This window comes from Copidosoma floridanum, unplaced genomic scaffold, assembly GCF_036245765.1.
Source record: "Copidosoma floridanum isolate Cflo_tuat_1 unplaced genomic scaffold, Cflo_Japanese_pri ptg000021l, whole genome shotgun sequence".
Classification (NCBI taxonomy): domain Eukaryota; kingdom Metazoa; phylum Arthropoda; class Insecta; order Hymenoptera; family Encyrtidae; genus Copidosoma; species Copidosoma floridanum.
Genome location: NW_028321898.1, coordinates 28,422,637 through 28,439,503, shown reverse-complemented (window position 1 = coordinate 28,439,503; position 16,867 = coordinate 28,422,637). Strand labels below are relative to the sequence as shown.

Sequence of the window (16,867 nt, the reverse complement as noted above, 5' to 3'; positions counted from 1 at the left end):
CGCTAATTACGCACGCGAGAGCTTTTCAAAAGCTCGTGTATGCGTGTACGTACGAGAGGTAGGCAAAGCGTTTCTCGGAAAATTGACTTGCCCAGGAATTGGAGCTGATGAATAGTGTAGTATCTATACGCTCGGCTTTTGAAAGTATCGTTGGATTCACGGAGCGCGAGTCTCGAGGAAAATGGCTCGTAAAATTGGATCAGTACGCGTTGAAGGAGACTCGCAAAGTAACGATGGAAGCCTGCAGTTTCTCGTCTGTTTTTGGTCTTGCGCGTCACTGTGCTCGTTTTACCAGACATTAAAATTTACGAAAAAATTACATTGGATGACATTCCATTTATTCGCTTGACTGACTTTTTTCCTGTTGTTTTACAAAAATCATCCAGACAATGAGTGAAAAATTGTTTCCAATTTCATACAAGGTAATACAAGTACGACTGAATTGAGCGCTTCGACAAGCAAGTCCCGAGTGACGATAACGCGAGTCGCGAGGCACAAACAGGTACTCGGTCCTCGCCACATTCCTCGCCCCCCAAGTCGTTTTTCGCTAAAGAGACAATAAAGCACGCATGCTCGCACAACTTTCTCCAACTAGAAGCTCGTCGAGGCCTCGCCCAAACATATACATACATGCACTCACGGAGAGGCGAAAGAAAGATATTCCAAGGCAGATACCACTACGAGATTCAATAATTACTCCCAGCAGCTCCCTCGTCCACCCCCTGGGAGATAAGCCCAGCTCCGGTTGACGTTCGACAATTCGTAGAGTCCATGTTTTGTGCTTTTTTTTTTTTTTTTTTTTTATAAGCGGGGACGAAAAAATTACCAACTAAACGCGCACCGAGTAGAGAGCGTCCGAGAGAAGGTGGCGATAAAATCGTAATCATGTACCGGACTTTTAATGTGATCTTTGGTGCGTTGTTGCTGTGGTTCCCCTTGCGGTGTCGAATGAGAAAAAGTTCTTCCACACGACTGTGCACGGTCACAAACGGTTATGCGGCGATTAATTGCCGCGTGTCTCTATAGCGTAGCTTGTAACGCGCGAATGATTGGATTTGCATGAGAGGTGCCATTTTCGCGAAGATAAGCATCCGACGCCCATGGAAAGGTATTCGGTTGTGCCGATTTGAACGTTGATCGTAAAGTATCTCGTTTGTCCCTCAAACTTTGTCCGTACGAGATGCGATGATCTCACGCTCCTTCTCCTCCTTTGGTTTATCAATGACGCGTTAATATTCACCCCAACATCGTCCAGCGCGTCTCTGAGTCAGCCTAGCATACGTGTAATTGCCAATAAATTCACTCCCGTGTCTCATTGTTTTCGAAACGGGAACGCATTTGAATAAACTCGTTATTGCAAAATCCCGTCTATGCCTACCAACGTAGTTTCCATTTTTTTTTTTTTTTTTTTTTTTTTTTTTTCATCCCGTTCGCATTACATTTTCAATTTTCCACACTTTTTTATCGTAATTACAATTCAATGGAAAAAAAAGTTCACTCATCAAAAATATTTATCATCACACTGTTTTATATGTTAATGCAAGCGTGTACTTGAGCTCCACAGTATCCAGTTCACGAATGATTGTCCTGGAGTTAACCAGTGGCTGTGCAACGGAACTCGCCGCAAAATCGAGTAATCCTCGCGACGAGGCTCTCGATGAACGCGCGAGGACATCCGCGATAAGAGAGCGCGTGGGTGTTTGCTCGCGAGGATCCGGCCTCTTGAAATATCGCCCTCGGCTCTCGACGGTCTGGAGATGTTTGTCTCTTCAACGGAATCGCTATCGGAGCTTGTACACGGTGATTCGGGGAGGTGTGAATTTTTACGAGGGACGTTATTTCGGAACGCGGAGAAAGAAGATGATCTCAAAGCGCTTTTGTTTCGTTATTCAACGGTTTAATCATCGTCACGTTCGGCTTTCTTTGTTCCACTGACAAATGATAAACACACCAACTGTTTGTGACATTGTATCCAAAAGAGGAACTCAATGGCGTTCCACAAAAGGGTATCGCAAAAGTGGGACGACTCCCATCTTGAATGTTACGTAGCAGTGTAACAGCCGTTTTAACGAGCACAATAGGTCAGGATCGGTGCCAGTACGCGGCAGCGGTGACAATAGCTCGGGAGAGATACCACGGGTGGCTCGCCAAAGGAAGCAACTCGACCCTGGCAGGGGACATAAGTACCTGAGGGGGGGGGAGGGAGCAAAAACGCGGAGGAGAAGAAGTAAAAGGGGTCGAGAGATAAAGTTAATCCGCGGCGAATTTCCTCGACTCTGCGTGTGTGTACGTGCACTCTAACGCCAAGCTACGACCTTCTTTGGCCGCTTATTTTGCACACGTGTGTATATATATGCACGGGGTGTAAAGTACTGGTGGCGTGCAGTTTCGGCAATCCCTTCGGTCGGAGGACGAAAAAAGGGAGCCAAGGAAGTTTTATGCCGAAAAAAGTCCCGACCGATACTCGCGCTTTGAGAATCAATCGCCTCTTTTATCGCGTCTCGTAAAAAGCATCTCGAAAGAGCGAGGGGATTAAGGGAGCTTGATATTTTTACAGACCCAGTCGATGATTCCTTTTTTTTTGCTCGTCTTTACGATGCGTTAATATCGTTTTCAGGTAGTAAAAAAAAAATATTTGTAATCCGCTGAGCGGAACGTGTTTGATCTTTAATCGTAAAATTGTATTTCTTTTCTTTTTTTTTTTTTTTTTTTTTTAAGCTTAAATGCACCCATCACAATTATAATCAATAAAATATTTTATCAATGCCACCTTTGAATTGTACCTCTTGGCTTGGAAATACTTTTCACCAGGTTACTGTATTTTGCAATCCCCGATAGACCAAATCTCGAAAAATAATATTTAAAATGAAAAAAAGAAGCCTTCACCAGCTTGTACGATCACGCAATATTGACACATTCGCGTACATTACACGTGGAGTACATCCTGAAACACGAGCCCGTGCAATTAAGTGCTCCCAGTAACACTCGAGGGCCAAGCTCGAGCATTAAAGACATATCGATAGCCGCGAATCTACATTCGTTGCTCTTACCTCGACCGCGTGTGGGTATACACGGTATCGTTCACTCTAGACCTACATCCTATGCCTTGCAAGTACAGCAAGTGTGTACAGTTGTGACTCTCGAGAGGACGAGGGATTTCCGCTGGCAATGGCTTAGTCGAGTGTTTGTCCCAGCAATCACGAGTTTAAATCCACGGGGACTTGACTCAGCAATGAGACCACCTACTCGGGCTGTGTTTGTATAATACGCGTCGAGAGGTGATTGAACATTTTTGTGGTGATCCGGGATGTGTGTTTTACAGGTAGAGGCTCGATTTCTTCATTTAAAGTTTTTTTTTTTTTTTTTTTCCTTCGAGCCATGACCCGTTATTCGTGCCGTTTTTTTATTTGTCTGTATTTTTTTTCACTTCACGAAAGATGTTTGCAGTGTGAAAAATTTTGAGATGTTCATTCTTCAGATTTTTGCTTTCTTAGGGATCTTTTTAAATGTTTTTCGCATTAACATGCTTTGGGGAATAGAAATCGACTCTGTCGTGAAAAAAAAAAAAAAAAAAAAAAAAAAGTAAGTACAAGTATCAGCCATAACATCTTTCGCACAGCTATTTCAGCAAAAATCCACTTTCAACTGTCATTCCATCTCAGGTCTGAGAAAAAGGAGATACCTACTTGAATAACATTCACTGCCATACAGAGGCGCGTACAGCCACACGCAAGATCTCGATAAACAAAGAGTGAATGAAAATGAAAACGAACCAGGTTTTTTTTTTTTTTCTTTAAGGCTCGCGAGAAAAACTCATATGTACCATTTGCCCCACGCGGCGATGCGCGGTACAGGATGCATACTCGTGCACGCGCGAGAGAGCACTCGTTTTGAAAGCGTATAACTGTAAACATAAATATGCATACAATGCCGGGCTTGTGTTGATTTTTTTTTCTCTTCTGCATCTCTCGTTGTGAGGAAAAGTGGGTAAAATAAATACACGCATGCTTGGAGAGTACGAACAAACACCTAAGCACCAAAGATACCAATATATGAAAAAAAAAAAAAAAAAGGTAACCTTTTAACAATCGATTTTTCTCTTTGTGTTGCAGCTTGCGATTGTCATCCGATCGGCGCCTCGGGCAAGACGTGCAACCAGAGCACCGGTCAGTGCCCCTGCAAGGACGGAGTCACGGGGATCACTTGCAACCGGTGCGCGCGGGGCTACCAGCAGAGCCGATCCCACATTGCCCCCTGCATCAGTGAGTCTCAGTATCTTTTGTACACGTTATTCAATCGATTTTCCTTCTCCTGCGCTAAACGGTACACACCTATTGCTCTGGAAAGTTACATTACGATCGGCAATCGGTTTTCGACTCTTTCCCCTCCCCCCATTCACCTCGACTACAATACGGATTTATGTAACAAAACAAACGCGATTGGACTCGCCAGCGGAGCAATTTTAATTGCCCACGGTTACAAAATCGAAACGTCATGTTACTGTCATCCGCAAACAACATTAATATAAGTACGTGTTGCCGATCTGTTGCGCAAAAACTCTGTTTTTTAATTTTGCCCACAGTTGCCGAACTGGAAAAGTTTTTGAACTCGAATCGGTTATAGGGACTTTCACGGTGTCTCTGTTTACATAATAACTTTGCTTTTGTAGAATACTCTCATTACTGTCCAACGGCAGGTGCCAATTCTCGTCGAAAACCCCAAGTGCGCGATATCCCCGCAGTGGGAATAATAATCTCCGCGTGAAGCAGTCGATTACACGAGCCTCGACGTAATGACCGGTCCCATCAGCAGAGGACCCGCGATTAAGGATCTCGCACCGTAAGAGGCACTCGGGATTTTGGATGGGCGAGAGGGAAAAAACGAGCCATCTCGGGGGGCCGATAAATAAATTAAGACTCCGAGAGCGCCACGCCTTTTCGGGGGGGACTGGGAAAAATCGGCGCGCCAATTAGCGGGAACGAGGACTCCTTCGTCCTGCGGCGCCTCGGGAGAACCATCGTCCCTTCTTGTCACTGGGACCCTTTTTTTTTTTTTTTTTTTTCGAGAGCTCGTTTTCACTGACTCTGCGTAATCGAGGATTTTTTTTTCTACGTCGCGTTTCAGAAATTCCGAGAGTTGTGCAGACGCAGGGGATCGAGGGCGAGGACAGCGGGGAGAACGAAGAGGACGAGGACGAGGACAGATACGAGGCGAGAAACGGTGAGTGTCTCTCTGAAAATGTCTCCATTGGGCTTTTTTGTTTAATGTCTGTATTGTTCAATTTAAAAAAAAATGTTTTTGTACTTGCTTTTTTTCTTTTTAAGAAAATTTATACTATTTTCATGGATAAAAATAGCCTAAGAGTATTCATACTACTTGTTTCGTCCTTTTTTTGTGGTAACTTAAAAAAATGTCTCTATTGTGCTTTTTTGTTCAGTTTTTATGTTGCTCAATGAAAAACAGTCTCTGGTTTTCATTTTTTTTTTCTTTCAAGAAAATTAATATTGTTTCGGTGGATAAAACTAGCCAAAGAGTGTTGATATGACTTGTTCGATATCTTTTTTTTTTTTTTTGTGATTTCTCAAAGAAACACGACGAAACAATAAACTATGTTCCTGTAACAATGACAGGAATCCAATTAAAGGAGAAGGCCATCACAGCTCGAGTATTTCTTATTCCTCGCACAAAACTTAATCGCCCATTAATTAAAAGTTCGCAGTTCGCGGGCAAAGGGGATTATGCAAATACTTTTGAATCCAGTTTATTCGGCGCATACATATATATATATACACCTACCCCGTGTACAATAAAATCCCCACCGCCTCATTGAATCGTGCTGTCGGCGTATTATACCTACTTGGAAACTTTTAAGGGAGTTATTCCGCGGATCGGTTTATCGCCACTGGGCTCCCGGTTACGTAGAAAACTTGGCTGTTTGTTATTTCGCAGCTTGAAAAAGTAAACAACAATAAATTCAGCCAGTGGGCTTATTCGCCGGGTTACAAAAGTAACTCGATCATTGAGACGACCCAACTTTTAATTATTCGAGTTTTAAAAAAGCGCGCCATTCGCACCCCACGTATATAATTTAATCCACATATAAACGGGGGCTACCTGCGGCACGGGCTTATGCAAAAATCGCGTGCATGATACTCGAAGGTACAGTATGAGTGGTATAGGCTATACAAAAATCAGCGCAGAATGGGGGATGAAAAAAAAGAAGTTGTTATTTTAAACAACAGACCTCTTAATATGCACGTGCAAGTACCGGAAGTGGCTCGCAGGCATGAAAGAAAATATACACACACACACATCCCGTCACGTTGAGAAGCAGTGCGTGTGCACGTACCCACACACAGCTCGTTGGTTGCCTGGCGTGGAATTTGGATTATCTGGACGCTCTAGGCGCCATATTAATTTAAGCCCCCCGAAAGAGGAGGGTTGCGCGTCCGGCCTCCCCCTCCTCCCCTGTAACCCATCACCACCACCTCCGCTGACGTGCACGTGCTGAGAGGGCATGAGACGGTATTCTGCGCTTGCAGCCTCTCAACCTGCCTGCAGCCTTCCTCGGCTGTAATGGCATAATTAAAACTACCCCTGCCTGCAGCACACGCGGACAACGATGCTACTGCAGTCTTCACTTTTTTTCTACCTCCGTGCAAATACAGTAGTCTTACTTGTCCTCATATTATTATTATTAGGTACGTTAATTCTTCAATACATCGATCCGTGTATGCTTCGTTTGTTTTTGTACTTTCGGATTCATCTTTGTCTACATCGGTACCTTGGTTCGGGTTTTTTTCACACTCACCGTAACTACGATGAAAATGTTCATCCCTTCTGCAGTGATGTTGTTGGAAGATAAAAAAAAAAGTCCTCGGATAAAGTAAAATGTTGTTGGGGTCCTCGTGGGTCAAATGTCAACTGATCGACCTAAATATCGAATGTCCTCGGGAAAATATTATTTAAAACGGTGAATATGGTTTAGCTGATTTATATACATTACAATTTTATCTGATGGAGATAACCGATGTGGTAATAGGTTTTCGAAGAACAAGTTAATTAAGGCGTAAAGCATTTAAACTAAATAATCGTGGATGACGATTAGCTTTCAAACTCGTCAGTTTCTATATTTACTTATACGAGTAACGTCAATAGTTGGTCACTGCTTTTCGTTTTTGTACAGTTGTTTAGTGGTGGAAACGGTCCAACAATAAAACTAGTTTTGTGAAAAATGTTTTGTACCAATTATAAGGACGCGGATGAAAACTGTTGCTTAGTCAAGTGAGACGCGTTTGTGTTTTTCATCCTAAAGAAACATGTGCGACAAAATAAGCATGTACTGGATAGCAGATGTGGTGTTGATAACAATAATTTTACTCGGAAACTCGATGACCATCCTCGCAGGGAGACTGAACCGTAAACTTTACAGCGTCACCTCAAACCACCTGATATTCAGCCTCGCCGTTTCAGATCTGTGCGTAGGTTTAGCGGTATTGTACGATCTAGCCGTTTTCTGTTACCCATCTCTCAAGCACTACAAATTATCCTGTTTACTGAGGCGAGTAATGAAAAACGATTTATCTTTACTTAGTAAGTAGAGTATCCGTTGTAGAGTGATACTTACAAAAAATAGTTTTTTAACAGGTTTGTGTTGATTTGTGGTGCTTGTACCGCGAGTTTCTTCAACATCACCGCAATAGCCATCGATCGCTACGTATCCATCGTCTATCCGCTCGATTATCCCACGTACATTACCAAAAAATTGATAAATGTGGTGGTAATTGTCAACTGGTGCGCAGCTATTTTCATTTCCACGATTCCTCTTTACTGGAACACGTATCAGTCGACAAAAAAATGCAAGCTTCTCAATTTCATCCCCAGGTGTGTACAGTAGAGTAAAATTGTCATATTTTGTCACTGGTCGATGAACTACATAAAAATTTAATTTTTCAGGTACTATTTGAACGTTATTTTAATACCAATGTTTTTGATAGTCTGGATAAGTATACTTGTATTTTATTGGAAAATTTGGAGAGAAGTGAGAGCGCACCTACAAAGATTGAACGAGCTTGGATCAAACAAACACGGCAACTACAACAAGAGCAATCAGGTAGACGTACACGTGTACATGTACTTAAATCTCAATTATAGTGTTCTTCTTCTAGATAATGAGTTATTTAATTGTATATTTTTTCCTCCGATAAGGTCGTGCTTTCCATCTTGGGCTGTTTCACGATTTGCTGGCTACCCTACGTCATCATATCGTTTGTACAATTTTCGAAAGCAGAGATTGAACCTAGTCGAGACATGCGACACGCATTGTGCTTCATAGCAATGCTAAACAGTGGTGTGAACCCTTTAATCTACGCTTGGAACAGCCAGACCTTTCGCAAAGCCCTTTCTTACTTAATAACGTGTAAGGCAACGACTCCAAGGGATTGCCAATTAAACGTGCGGGCTGAGACACTTCCAAGAAATGGAATTTGTTCCAACTCGACTACCGTTGATGATCATTAGCCTCAATGCATAACGGATCGTAGATTGTTGTTCTAATTTTTTTTGCAGCGTGTAAAATAGTTCATTTTTTTGTACACGTTACTTATTTGAATCGTGAGCAAGGCTATAATATTCTCTTGAAAGGTTTAGGAAAATTTTTGGTCCTCTTTTTAGAGATATCATAATTTTCTGTTCATCACTAAAATACGCCCTGGTAAATACTTGGTAGGTGACAAAGTGGCTGTTTTCCAAACTGGGGGATGTTGTTAATAGTTTTTGTAATTCAATGTAAATATAGATTTTTGTAAGTTTAAAAAATGCTTTGTTATCTTTCAACAGTATTATACTGCACTACTTTTCCAATGTTGAAACGTTCGAGAAAATTTCTACAGTTCAAGAATCAGACAAACAATTCAAACGAGCGGCGCAATCGGTGCCGGGCCAATTTGTACACTTTTGACAGTTTGCTCGTTAAACTACCATTAAGATTGTGAAAAAAAAAAACTTATACTTGAAAAATTCAATTGTATCACACTTCAAACCCATTACGATTTTTCTTTAACCACATAAATGACATACTTATAGTACTTAAAACCCTCGTGTCATTGGCTGGGTCATTGTATACTTAGGAACTAATCACTTACACAAAACATTCGTTAGTCTTCTGCGGTGGTTTTAGTGACGACAGTGCTATCGCTATACAATTATTCTAAATGTTAAAATCCATCGCAATTTTCCAAAACTAGTGGAGTTGAGCGACAAAATCGCGGCAGCTAGAAAAAACGTCTCCATTCCTCTCCAGTAGCGAATGTAAATTGTTGATCGTTATGGAACACTTTAAGAACAAATTTCGAACAACACAAGATTTTCATCCCTAAAGATTACATAAAAAACAACAACGATCGATCCTCGCAAACACCCCTCATCGGATCAATCTCGCGTTCTACTGAACGTATAACAGGATGACACAAGCGCGCGCTCGCACTCTGTATAATATACACACCGAGGAGGTGTACACGTATCTCAATTCCTCCTCGGCTCGACAAGCAAAAGCCAAGCAAACGATACGAGCACTTTCGCACTCCTCATGCCAGCCTGATACTCGGACCGCTGCTGCTCTTGCGCACGACAGCCGCGCTATATACACGCGCGAGATCGGTTGCTGCGCGTCTCCGTGTGCGTACTCGTACACACGAAATACAAAGCGAACGCGTTGCTATTACTTGTATATGCCCCGTTACGGATGCATCAGGTGTAATCTTTGTCGTCGCTTAAAAAGGGGCTGCGTCTAGTTTTTTGCTCTATCGTCGACTCGGTTACTCAGCGATTTTTACCTTTGGCGGGCTTACTTGGCATAGATGCGGGGGTGAAATCGGCGGGAGACAAGCACCAGTCGTACCGAGTTGCTGGTACTTGATCATTTTAATGTCGGGGGAGAAAAAACAAATCGATCGGTTTACCCTTTGACGCGTGTTCGCTTGAGACGCCTTACCACTATACGTGCAACCTCATAAGCGATATTGAATTTCGTAGCGCAACTACGTTAGTCGTCTGTACTGTGCATGTATTACGATATAGCGGCACGGGACGAAATATCACTTGTTAGGACGCGAGCAAAGTTTCCCGTCGACGTATTGTTTCGAGGGAGGGTCCCCGGTGAGTGGTAAGTTTGCTCGGATTTGCGCAAACGCAATAAGTATAATCCGACGCAGAGCTTGTTGTTGCGTATATTATGTACCTACACCGAGACGCGCGATTGAAATTGTTACGCGCAAGTGACGCGACTCCGTACGTTGGGATCGCGTGAAGCTTATTATTGGTATATCTTTGGTTTACTGTGCACTTACTCAATATGTTGACTAATTTCGTCGACAGTCACAAAGATTAAAAAAAAAAAAAAAAAGAAGGGATTTCTCAATTACATAGGTATTGGTGTTTTATTTAATTTCAAGTCCTTTTTAGATAGCTTTATGATAACTGCTCTGTACCTCGGTGCCTCTGATGAGCTACACGTAATACTTAAATTACGCCTCAATGTGATCTCAAACTTTTACTATTATCGCCAGCATAATGTACAGCTGTACGATCGATATGCACTTACTAAAATAATACGTGCAAATGATGTACTATTGTTCGATTGAAAAAAAAAAAAAACACCCTTAAACTTTCAATTTCAATGGTCGAATCGAGCTATAAAGCACTATATCGAGCAACAATCAAAGCTTTGTCCTTCGTGGGTATATACTACCGTACCTTGTAAAAACACCGTTTGGATCCATTACTCGAACAGCCGCGGTACAATAAATCAAATTCTCGCGCACATCGCTCATTTACACTCGGGCTTATCACTCGTGAGCTCTCAACAACCTTCGACCGCGTGTTGGAGCTTTCTCGATCTCGTGTCCACCACACCCACTCTCGACGATTTCAACGTCGATGGACTTTTGCCTGGCGATTAAAATTTCCCACCGTACATTACTATCACCATGGGGAACTCAAACGAGGTGTCAAAGAGCACAATCGACGCGATGTCACGCCCCAAAGGGAGAAAAGCAACACCTGCATAACGCACCTAAGTAACCGTACGTGGATTATTTCGTCCCGTGAGAATCCGAGCGGGATGATCCATCGGATGGAACAACCGTACGATGCCTCATACCCACCTCGTTCGCGTCGGCCAACTCGCGTGTACCTATACACATTTACCCAAAGAGGAGGCAGGAATAATAAGAGGAAATAATAACACACGACCGCAACCCTCGGGTCTACAACGTGTGTCCTGCGTTGCTTCTTTGCATATACGTGCACCTATACACGCGCGTATTATACGGTGCTTTGGGGCGTTACGTGTGCGCACGAGGAGCCGAGAGAAAGAGATGGGTCTTCTTGGGAGCGTATAATGTACGCTCTGCGGAAGCTGCGCAGAAGAAGAAGGAGAAAAAAAAAAAATAAAAAAATAAAAAGCGATGTTCGGTGCATGACTCGCGTGATGCATGGCTCTCGGCTGCTGCTGACGCTTATTATATGCAAACACGCGCCCGCGAGATATGAAGAAAAATTGCCGCCGAGTTGTTTAGCTGACGAGTGATTTTCTTTGCCTTTTTTTCGGGGGTTGTCGGTTTTGAGTCCGTTGATGGGCGGGTCGGGAGGATTTTTTTTCTCTCTCTCTCTCTCTCTCGAGATTCCGTCCATGGGTGCTTGGTTGTTATTCTTGGGAAATACGCCGAACAAAAGTGACAATCTACGCTAGAGCTTTTGATTGAGCTTGGATTAGGGGTGTTTTTTTTTTTTTTTTTTTTTTTTTGTATCTCATGCACGTACCGACAATGAATCCTTGAGTAGTTGATGTATCCCACGATTAATCGCGGAAGCTGATAGTTCCAGCTGAATGAGACTTTACCCCCCCCCCCCAAGAACCCACGCGTGGCGCACAATTGTATCTCCGCACAGAGTAGCGGCTCTCGCGTGCTCGTTAATGCATTCGCGCACATGTGCTGACGCAAATTCATTTTTAGACCCGCGCGTATATAGATGTATGATGAACAGCCTCATCGTGTGAATGCACCCGAGGATTGGAATGCCCCCCTCGGTCCCGATTACAAATGAGGTCTGATTATATCTCGAGCTCCGCGCATAAAAAACGCGGATGCGAGAAAAAAAAGAGAGAAGTAAAATTAAAAAAAAAAAAAAAAAAAAAACCGAAATCTGCAGAAACGGAGGGATCGCATTGTCGGTGGTGCTACAATGTGCCACAGAATAAACAAAGAAGACCCGGTCGATCGCACGCATGCCGCGTCACGGAACGCATCTATATGTTAATAAGATGGGGTGTCGTGCCTCTCTTGTACATATTTGTGTATATAGATGGAAAATATGGGCTTCGCTGTATACACAATACTCGTTGTTTGCACTGTCCTTGCCATTGTGATTAATTTTGAATCGCGTGGCTGATGAGCCGAGATTTATTTTCTAAAAGTAAATCACGATTCGTCTCGACATCTTTGCGCAAACCCTTAATTGTCTCTAAAACCACGTAAACGCTCCCCCCCCCTGGCGGCTCCCCTTTAAAAACCTATTGCTCATAATTGATATTACCCTTGGTTTCTATATATATGCCTCTCCTTCCGAAAGCTCTCAAAAGCCCCGAGTGCTTTCCTCTCCGCTATTATTTAAAACTCAATCGCGAAGGCAGCCTCTCGCGGGTAATGCGGCCAACAGACCGGGGGAGGCACCATATACTTCGGAGGAAAGAACAAAAGAAGGGAGCAGAGATTTATGTATATCGGCATTAAAGTAAGTAAGTAAGTAAGTCTTTATTTGGCACTAAGGACTCAGAGGTCCTGTATAGTGCTTGACATGATGAATTACAGCAGATACACTGTTGTACAAGCGTTGAAAGTGTAAAAACAGCTATCGTAGGTAACGCTCAAAGAAAATATCATATAAAACAAAGTGATAATGAAATAAAATATATAAATAAATAAAAAAATAAATAAATAAAATAAAAAATATGCATAATAACAACACTGATGTAATAAAAACAGTTTATAAAAACAGTAATGGTCAAGTAAAGTATGATAAATAAAATAAAATGGAAATACAACAAACAATTTTAAGTTGTTAACAGTCAACATAGATATACCACTACACAATTAAAAGTAAAAATCACAGCTTTAAAAGGCACACACAATGCACAGTTGTCATCAGCCAGCGGAGCAACTCCGCGAAAGAGTACGGGGGAAGGAAGCTGATTGGATTTTTCTACCTTGCGAAGGAGCGTTTAATTTTCCATCCGCGAGATGCCATCTCGTTTTGTGTGTATATAAACACGCGCACCGGGGTGGCTGTTGGTTCGAGGAATAATATACAGCCTTTGGAGCTGCGACCGCAAGCTTTCGGACACCCTACCCTCGGGATGATGATTGTTGCGCCGAACCAAAAAGGCTCGGGTTTTGGAGATTTTTTTTTTTTTTCAACCTCAAAAAGACGCAACGACAATCAATCGTTTGGGCTTGTTTGAGCTTCACCGAGGATAATGACCCTTAATTAAAATCAGCCCTACATTGTTGGTACACATGACACGCACACGTGCTTTTTCGTTTCTGTGTAGGGGGTTCCGGTGGGCAAACAAATTCCGCTTCGAGTGCGTTCAATATTGCGGGGGTGAAAGCTTCGGCGCGTGCACCCTATATTACGTACTCGTCGACAAAGTGTGTCCCAAAGAGTACACGGCCACCGCGTCCGAGCGTGTACACTGTCCAGATTGCACTTTGCAGCCAGAGAGAGAGAGAGCTTGTTGGTATACACCGTCTGCACTGTTTGCGCCCGATTTCGCCTCTGTACTTTCGTGACTTTTTCTTTTGCTTCGCCTTTTGCCAAGTGCGCGGGTACACACATTATGTGCGCGTGTATCTGATTTTCCATTGCGCCGTGGCACGGCCATGGCAATCTCTTTATACGGCCGTGGAGATTGTACGCGATGCAAGAGGAAATTTAAATATTAATCCTCGGGTACAATGCGTACGCGGTCTTGGTTGGACGGGAGCGAGGAGTCGGGGATTTTGATCCGAGATGATAAATTTAAGCAAAAAAAAAAAAAGAATATACCACTAAATTGCATTTCACCTCCTCCTGGATAAAACATCCGCTAGTAAAGTTTGTTTCACCCGAGTCTGCAACCTGCTGTGTGCCCATACTTGACACACATGTCGCGTATGCATTGTACAAGTGCGTGTATACACGCAAAACACCCAATGGAGCTACATCCACGCGTATATGTATATATACCTGATAGCCTTATCCGTAATGTCTCAAGTCCCCAATCTCGATTTTTTCTCTTTCTTTCTTTACCCTCTCGTTTCCCCAAACGATTTCATTCGAACGAGGTACAATGTTTCTTTTTCCTTACTGCTTCGCGATGATAATAATAATAATGTACAGACGCTCTGCTTTTTTAATTTCGCCAAATGTAGCTCAAACCAACAGACACATTCGTATGCGTAAACTACTGAGAACTTAGATACAATAACTACTTGGGATTTGAAAAATTACCATTAACCCGTTCGCTGATCCAATCACAAATTTGCAAAAGTAGTTTCAGAAAAACGAGGGGTTGGGAAATGTATAGGTGCACCTTACACGAGCAAGATATTTGTTGCAGTTTGTTGGACAAAACAGACACATGATGGGAAAAGACAGTCTTTATCGCTCTGCCGCAACAAAGCTTTTCTTCATTTTCGTCTCCGTGTTTGTCCACTCTCGTTCGTACATCTCGAACGCCTGGAGCTTTGTTTGTACACTCACCTTGCCTTTTGACTCCCCGCTGGATTTTCGTCGTTACATCTCCAGCATGACTCATATACCTCTCATGGCCATTTGGAGTACCAAAATCGCAAGGGGCAATTCATAATTCTATCACTGTCTCGGAGTGACTTCGGCACGTGGGAGATTTTTCCAAAACTCCGTGAACCCATCTCCCCGCAACTCCATTGAATGGGCCCTCCCAGCTATTATCCGCCGATTCATCCTTCGACCGATCCAGCGCGTAATATTTCCTTTGAGGCCGCGCCACCGCGATCGGAAAAAAGAAGCTATACGTAGCTCCGGGGCTCGGGCGTCCGCATATGAAAGATAGAGCCCCGATCGCTACACTACGTGCGGAGACCCTCTCTTCGTCGAAGCTACGGTATTACGTGCCTCGGCTCTACGGTAATCGATTTCTCTCTCTCTCTCCATCTCTGCGCGCGTTTAAAGCTGTCGCCGCGCACTTTCACGTACCCGGACTTTTTTTTTGGATCAAAGTACCATTGGTTGTTGCTGTACAAGTGGACGTTTTTTGAATTAGCCGTGGAAAATGGAGCGATGGTGTCGGGACGATTTGCGCATACAATTACGGAGAAGCCGAAACGGAGAAAAAAAGGCCAACGGTTGTTTGCGTGATTGTTTTGACGCGCTCTTTCTCTAGGTATGCGTGTACCGTACGAAAGGTTCTCGAGATAATGGATGATTTATTTTCCTCGAGGCTGTACGTTTGTGTGTAGGGGGAGGGATCGGTGAAAGGCTTCCGTTTGGATCAGTCACCGTGAACGCGCCATTATATACCTGTATGTGAAAACTTGATGCGGCTATATATAGGGTATACGGGTGAATTCGCGGCGTGCCATTAGATATAAATTTTGGATATTCCGATCAACTATGTATACCATACGCCATCGGGCCGAAATACGGCGTGTACCGTACGATCGAGGTTTACCCGAGTACTCTGTTTCCGCGGCTGACCACTTGAATCCGGGGGCTTCCGACGATGACGTGGAACTATATTCCGCCCAAATATTGTTGGTTTAACGATAATGACTTTCATGGCGGTGATTTCTTTTTCTTTCTTTTTTTTGGACTTTATTTTTCAAATCAGCATTACTCTTCGTTACGTTAGCGTGTATTATTTACGAGCCGCGAAAGGAGCGGGAGGGTGGAAAATACAAGCCAACAGCCGTGAATTACCCCCGAAAATTATAAACGGATTTGAGCAGCGTTACCTCTCGCACGGGTGCCATACAACCTCGTTCCATCGATTTTGTGTTTTAACTAGTGTGCAGTGTACTTGTTCTCCCTGAAACTGAGCTTGCAAGAGAAAATTACCTGTGCAGTTGTCGAGTCTGCATTTTTAATTTTATCGCGTAACATAACGGAGGACCAAAAAGGTTAAACCCAGTTCGATAAGGTCGTCAACAAAAAACAAAAAAAATTTTTAAAAAAGAAGGTGGTGTAAGAAAACATTAAGCGATGCAACGTCGCAAGTACGCGCGAGCGCCAAGTAAAGAGCCCCGGACGCTCGTGGGCGAGAGAGCCAGTGGGTAATAGCCTAGTGGTCCGTTGAAAATCCCATTATTCACTTACTTTCGGCCGTTTTGCCTCGTGTACACGAATTGCGCTTTTTTTCTTTTTCCACGCTCCTGACCTCCACTGCCGGCTCTCGGTGGATTATACCGCGAACCGCACCCCTCGGAGGAAGGAAGAAACAAATTAATTTTCACAAAAGCCAATTGTAGATTGGTTCACCTCCTCCGAACATTCGCAAGCTCGCGTGTGAGTTTTTATTTATATCCAAACAGGGATAATGTCACTCGATCATCGAGGGGTTGATATATGCAAGCTCGAGTCGCCAAGTCTCGCAGTTGGACAATGGCGTAGGGCAGATTAAACGGCGATTCGAGCAATTAACGATGGTCGAGTCCTCTTTCTCTCCCGGTTATTAGTAACCACCTCCTTGGACCTTTCGGAGCCCAGCCCCCCTCCCTATACGCGGGCGCGCTTTTGTCTTACAAGCGAAGCGTGAAATCTATAATTCAAGCGCGAAGGCATCCAACGC

At 43.4% G+C, this 16,867-nt stretch overlaps 2 protein-coding genes across 4 annotated transcripts in view; both read left to right on the top strand.

Annotated features, from left to right (window-relative positions):
- LOC106642508 (netrin-1) overlaps positions 1 to 16,867 on the top strand; it is a 158,514-nt gene that overhangs the window by 118,424 nt on the left and 23,223 nt on the right. For all 3 annotated transcript variants that reach the window (XM_089594117.1, XM_089594116.1, XM_089594115.1), the window contains 2 exons: positions 4,113 to 4,262; positions 5,125 to 5,220. In XM_089594117.1, coding sequence (XP_089450243.1) covers positions 4,113 to 4,262; positions 5,125 to 5,220 — 246 coding nt within the window. The remainder of the gene's footprint in view (positions 1 to 4,112; positions 4,263 to 5,124; positions 5,221 to 16,867) is intronic.
- Positions 7,157 to 8,621, top strand: LOC149374256 (histamine H2 receptor-like). Its single transcript, XM_089594119.1, has 4 exons — positions 7,157 to 7,561; positions 7,648 to 7,884; positions 7,957 to 8,113; positions 8,209 to 8,621. Exons 1-4 carry the CDS (start codon positions 7,320 to 7,322, stop codon positions 8,518 to 8,520), a joined length of 948 nt encoding a protein of 315 aa, XP_089450245.1. The 5' UTR covers positions 7,157 to 7,319; the 3' UTR covers positions 8,521 to 8,621.

Bases quoted from the DNA above. Each gene is read 5' to 3' on its own strand.
- LOC149374256 (XM_089594119.1), top strand. From the start codon at position 7,320: ATGTGCGACAAAATAAGCATGTACTGGATAGCAGATGTGGTGTTGATA. The intron at 7,885-7,956 runs GTGTGTACAGTA...TTAATTTTTCAG, and splicing joins CTTCTCAATTTCATCCCCAG to GTACTATTTGAACGTTATTT. The intron at 8,114-8,208 runs GTAGACGTACAC...TCCTCCGATAAG, and splicing joins ACTACAACAAGAGCAATCAG to GTCGTGCTTTCCATCTTGGG.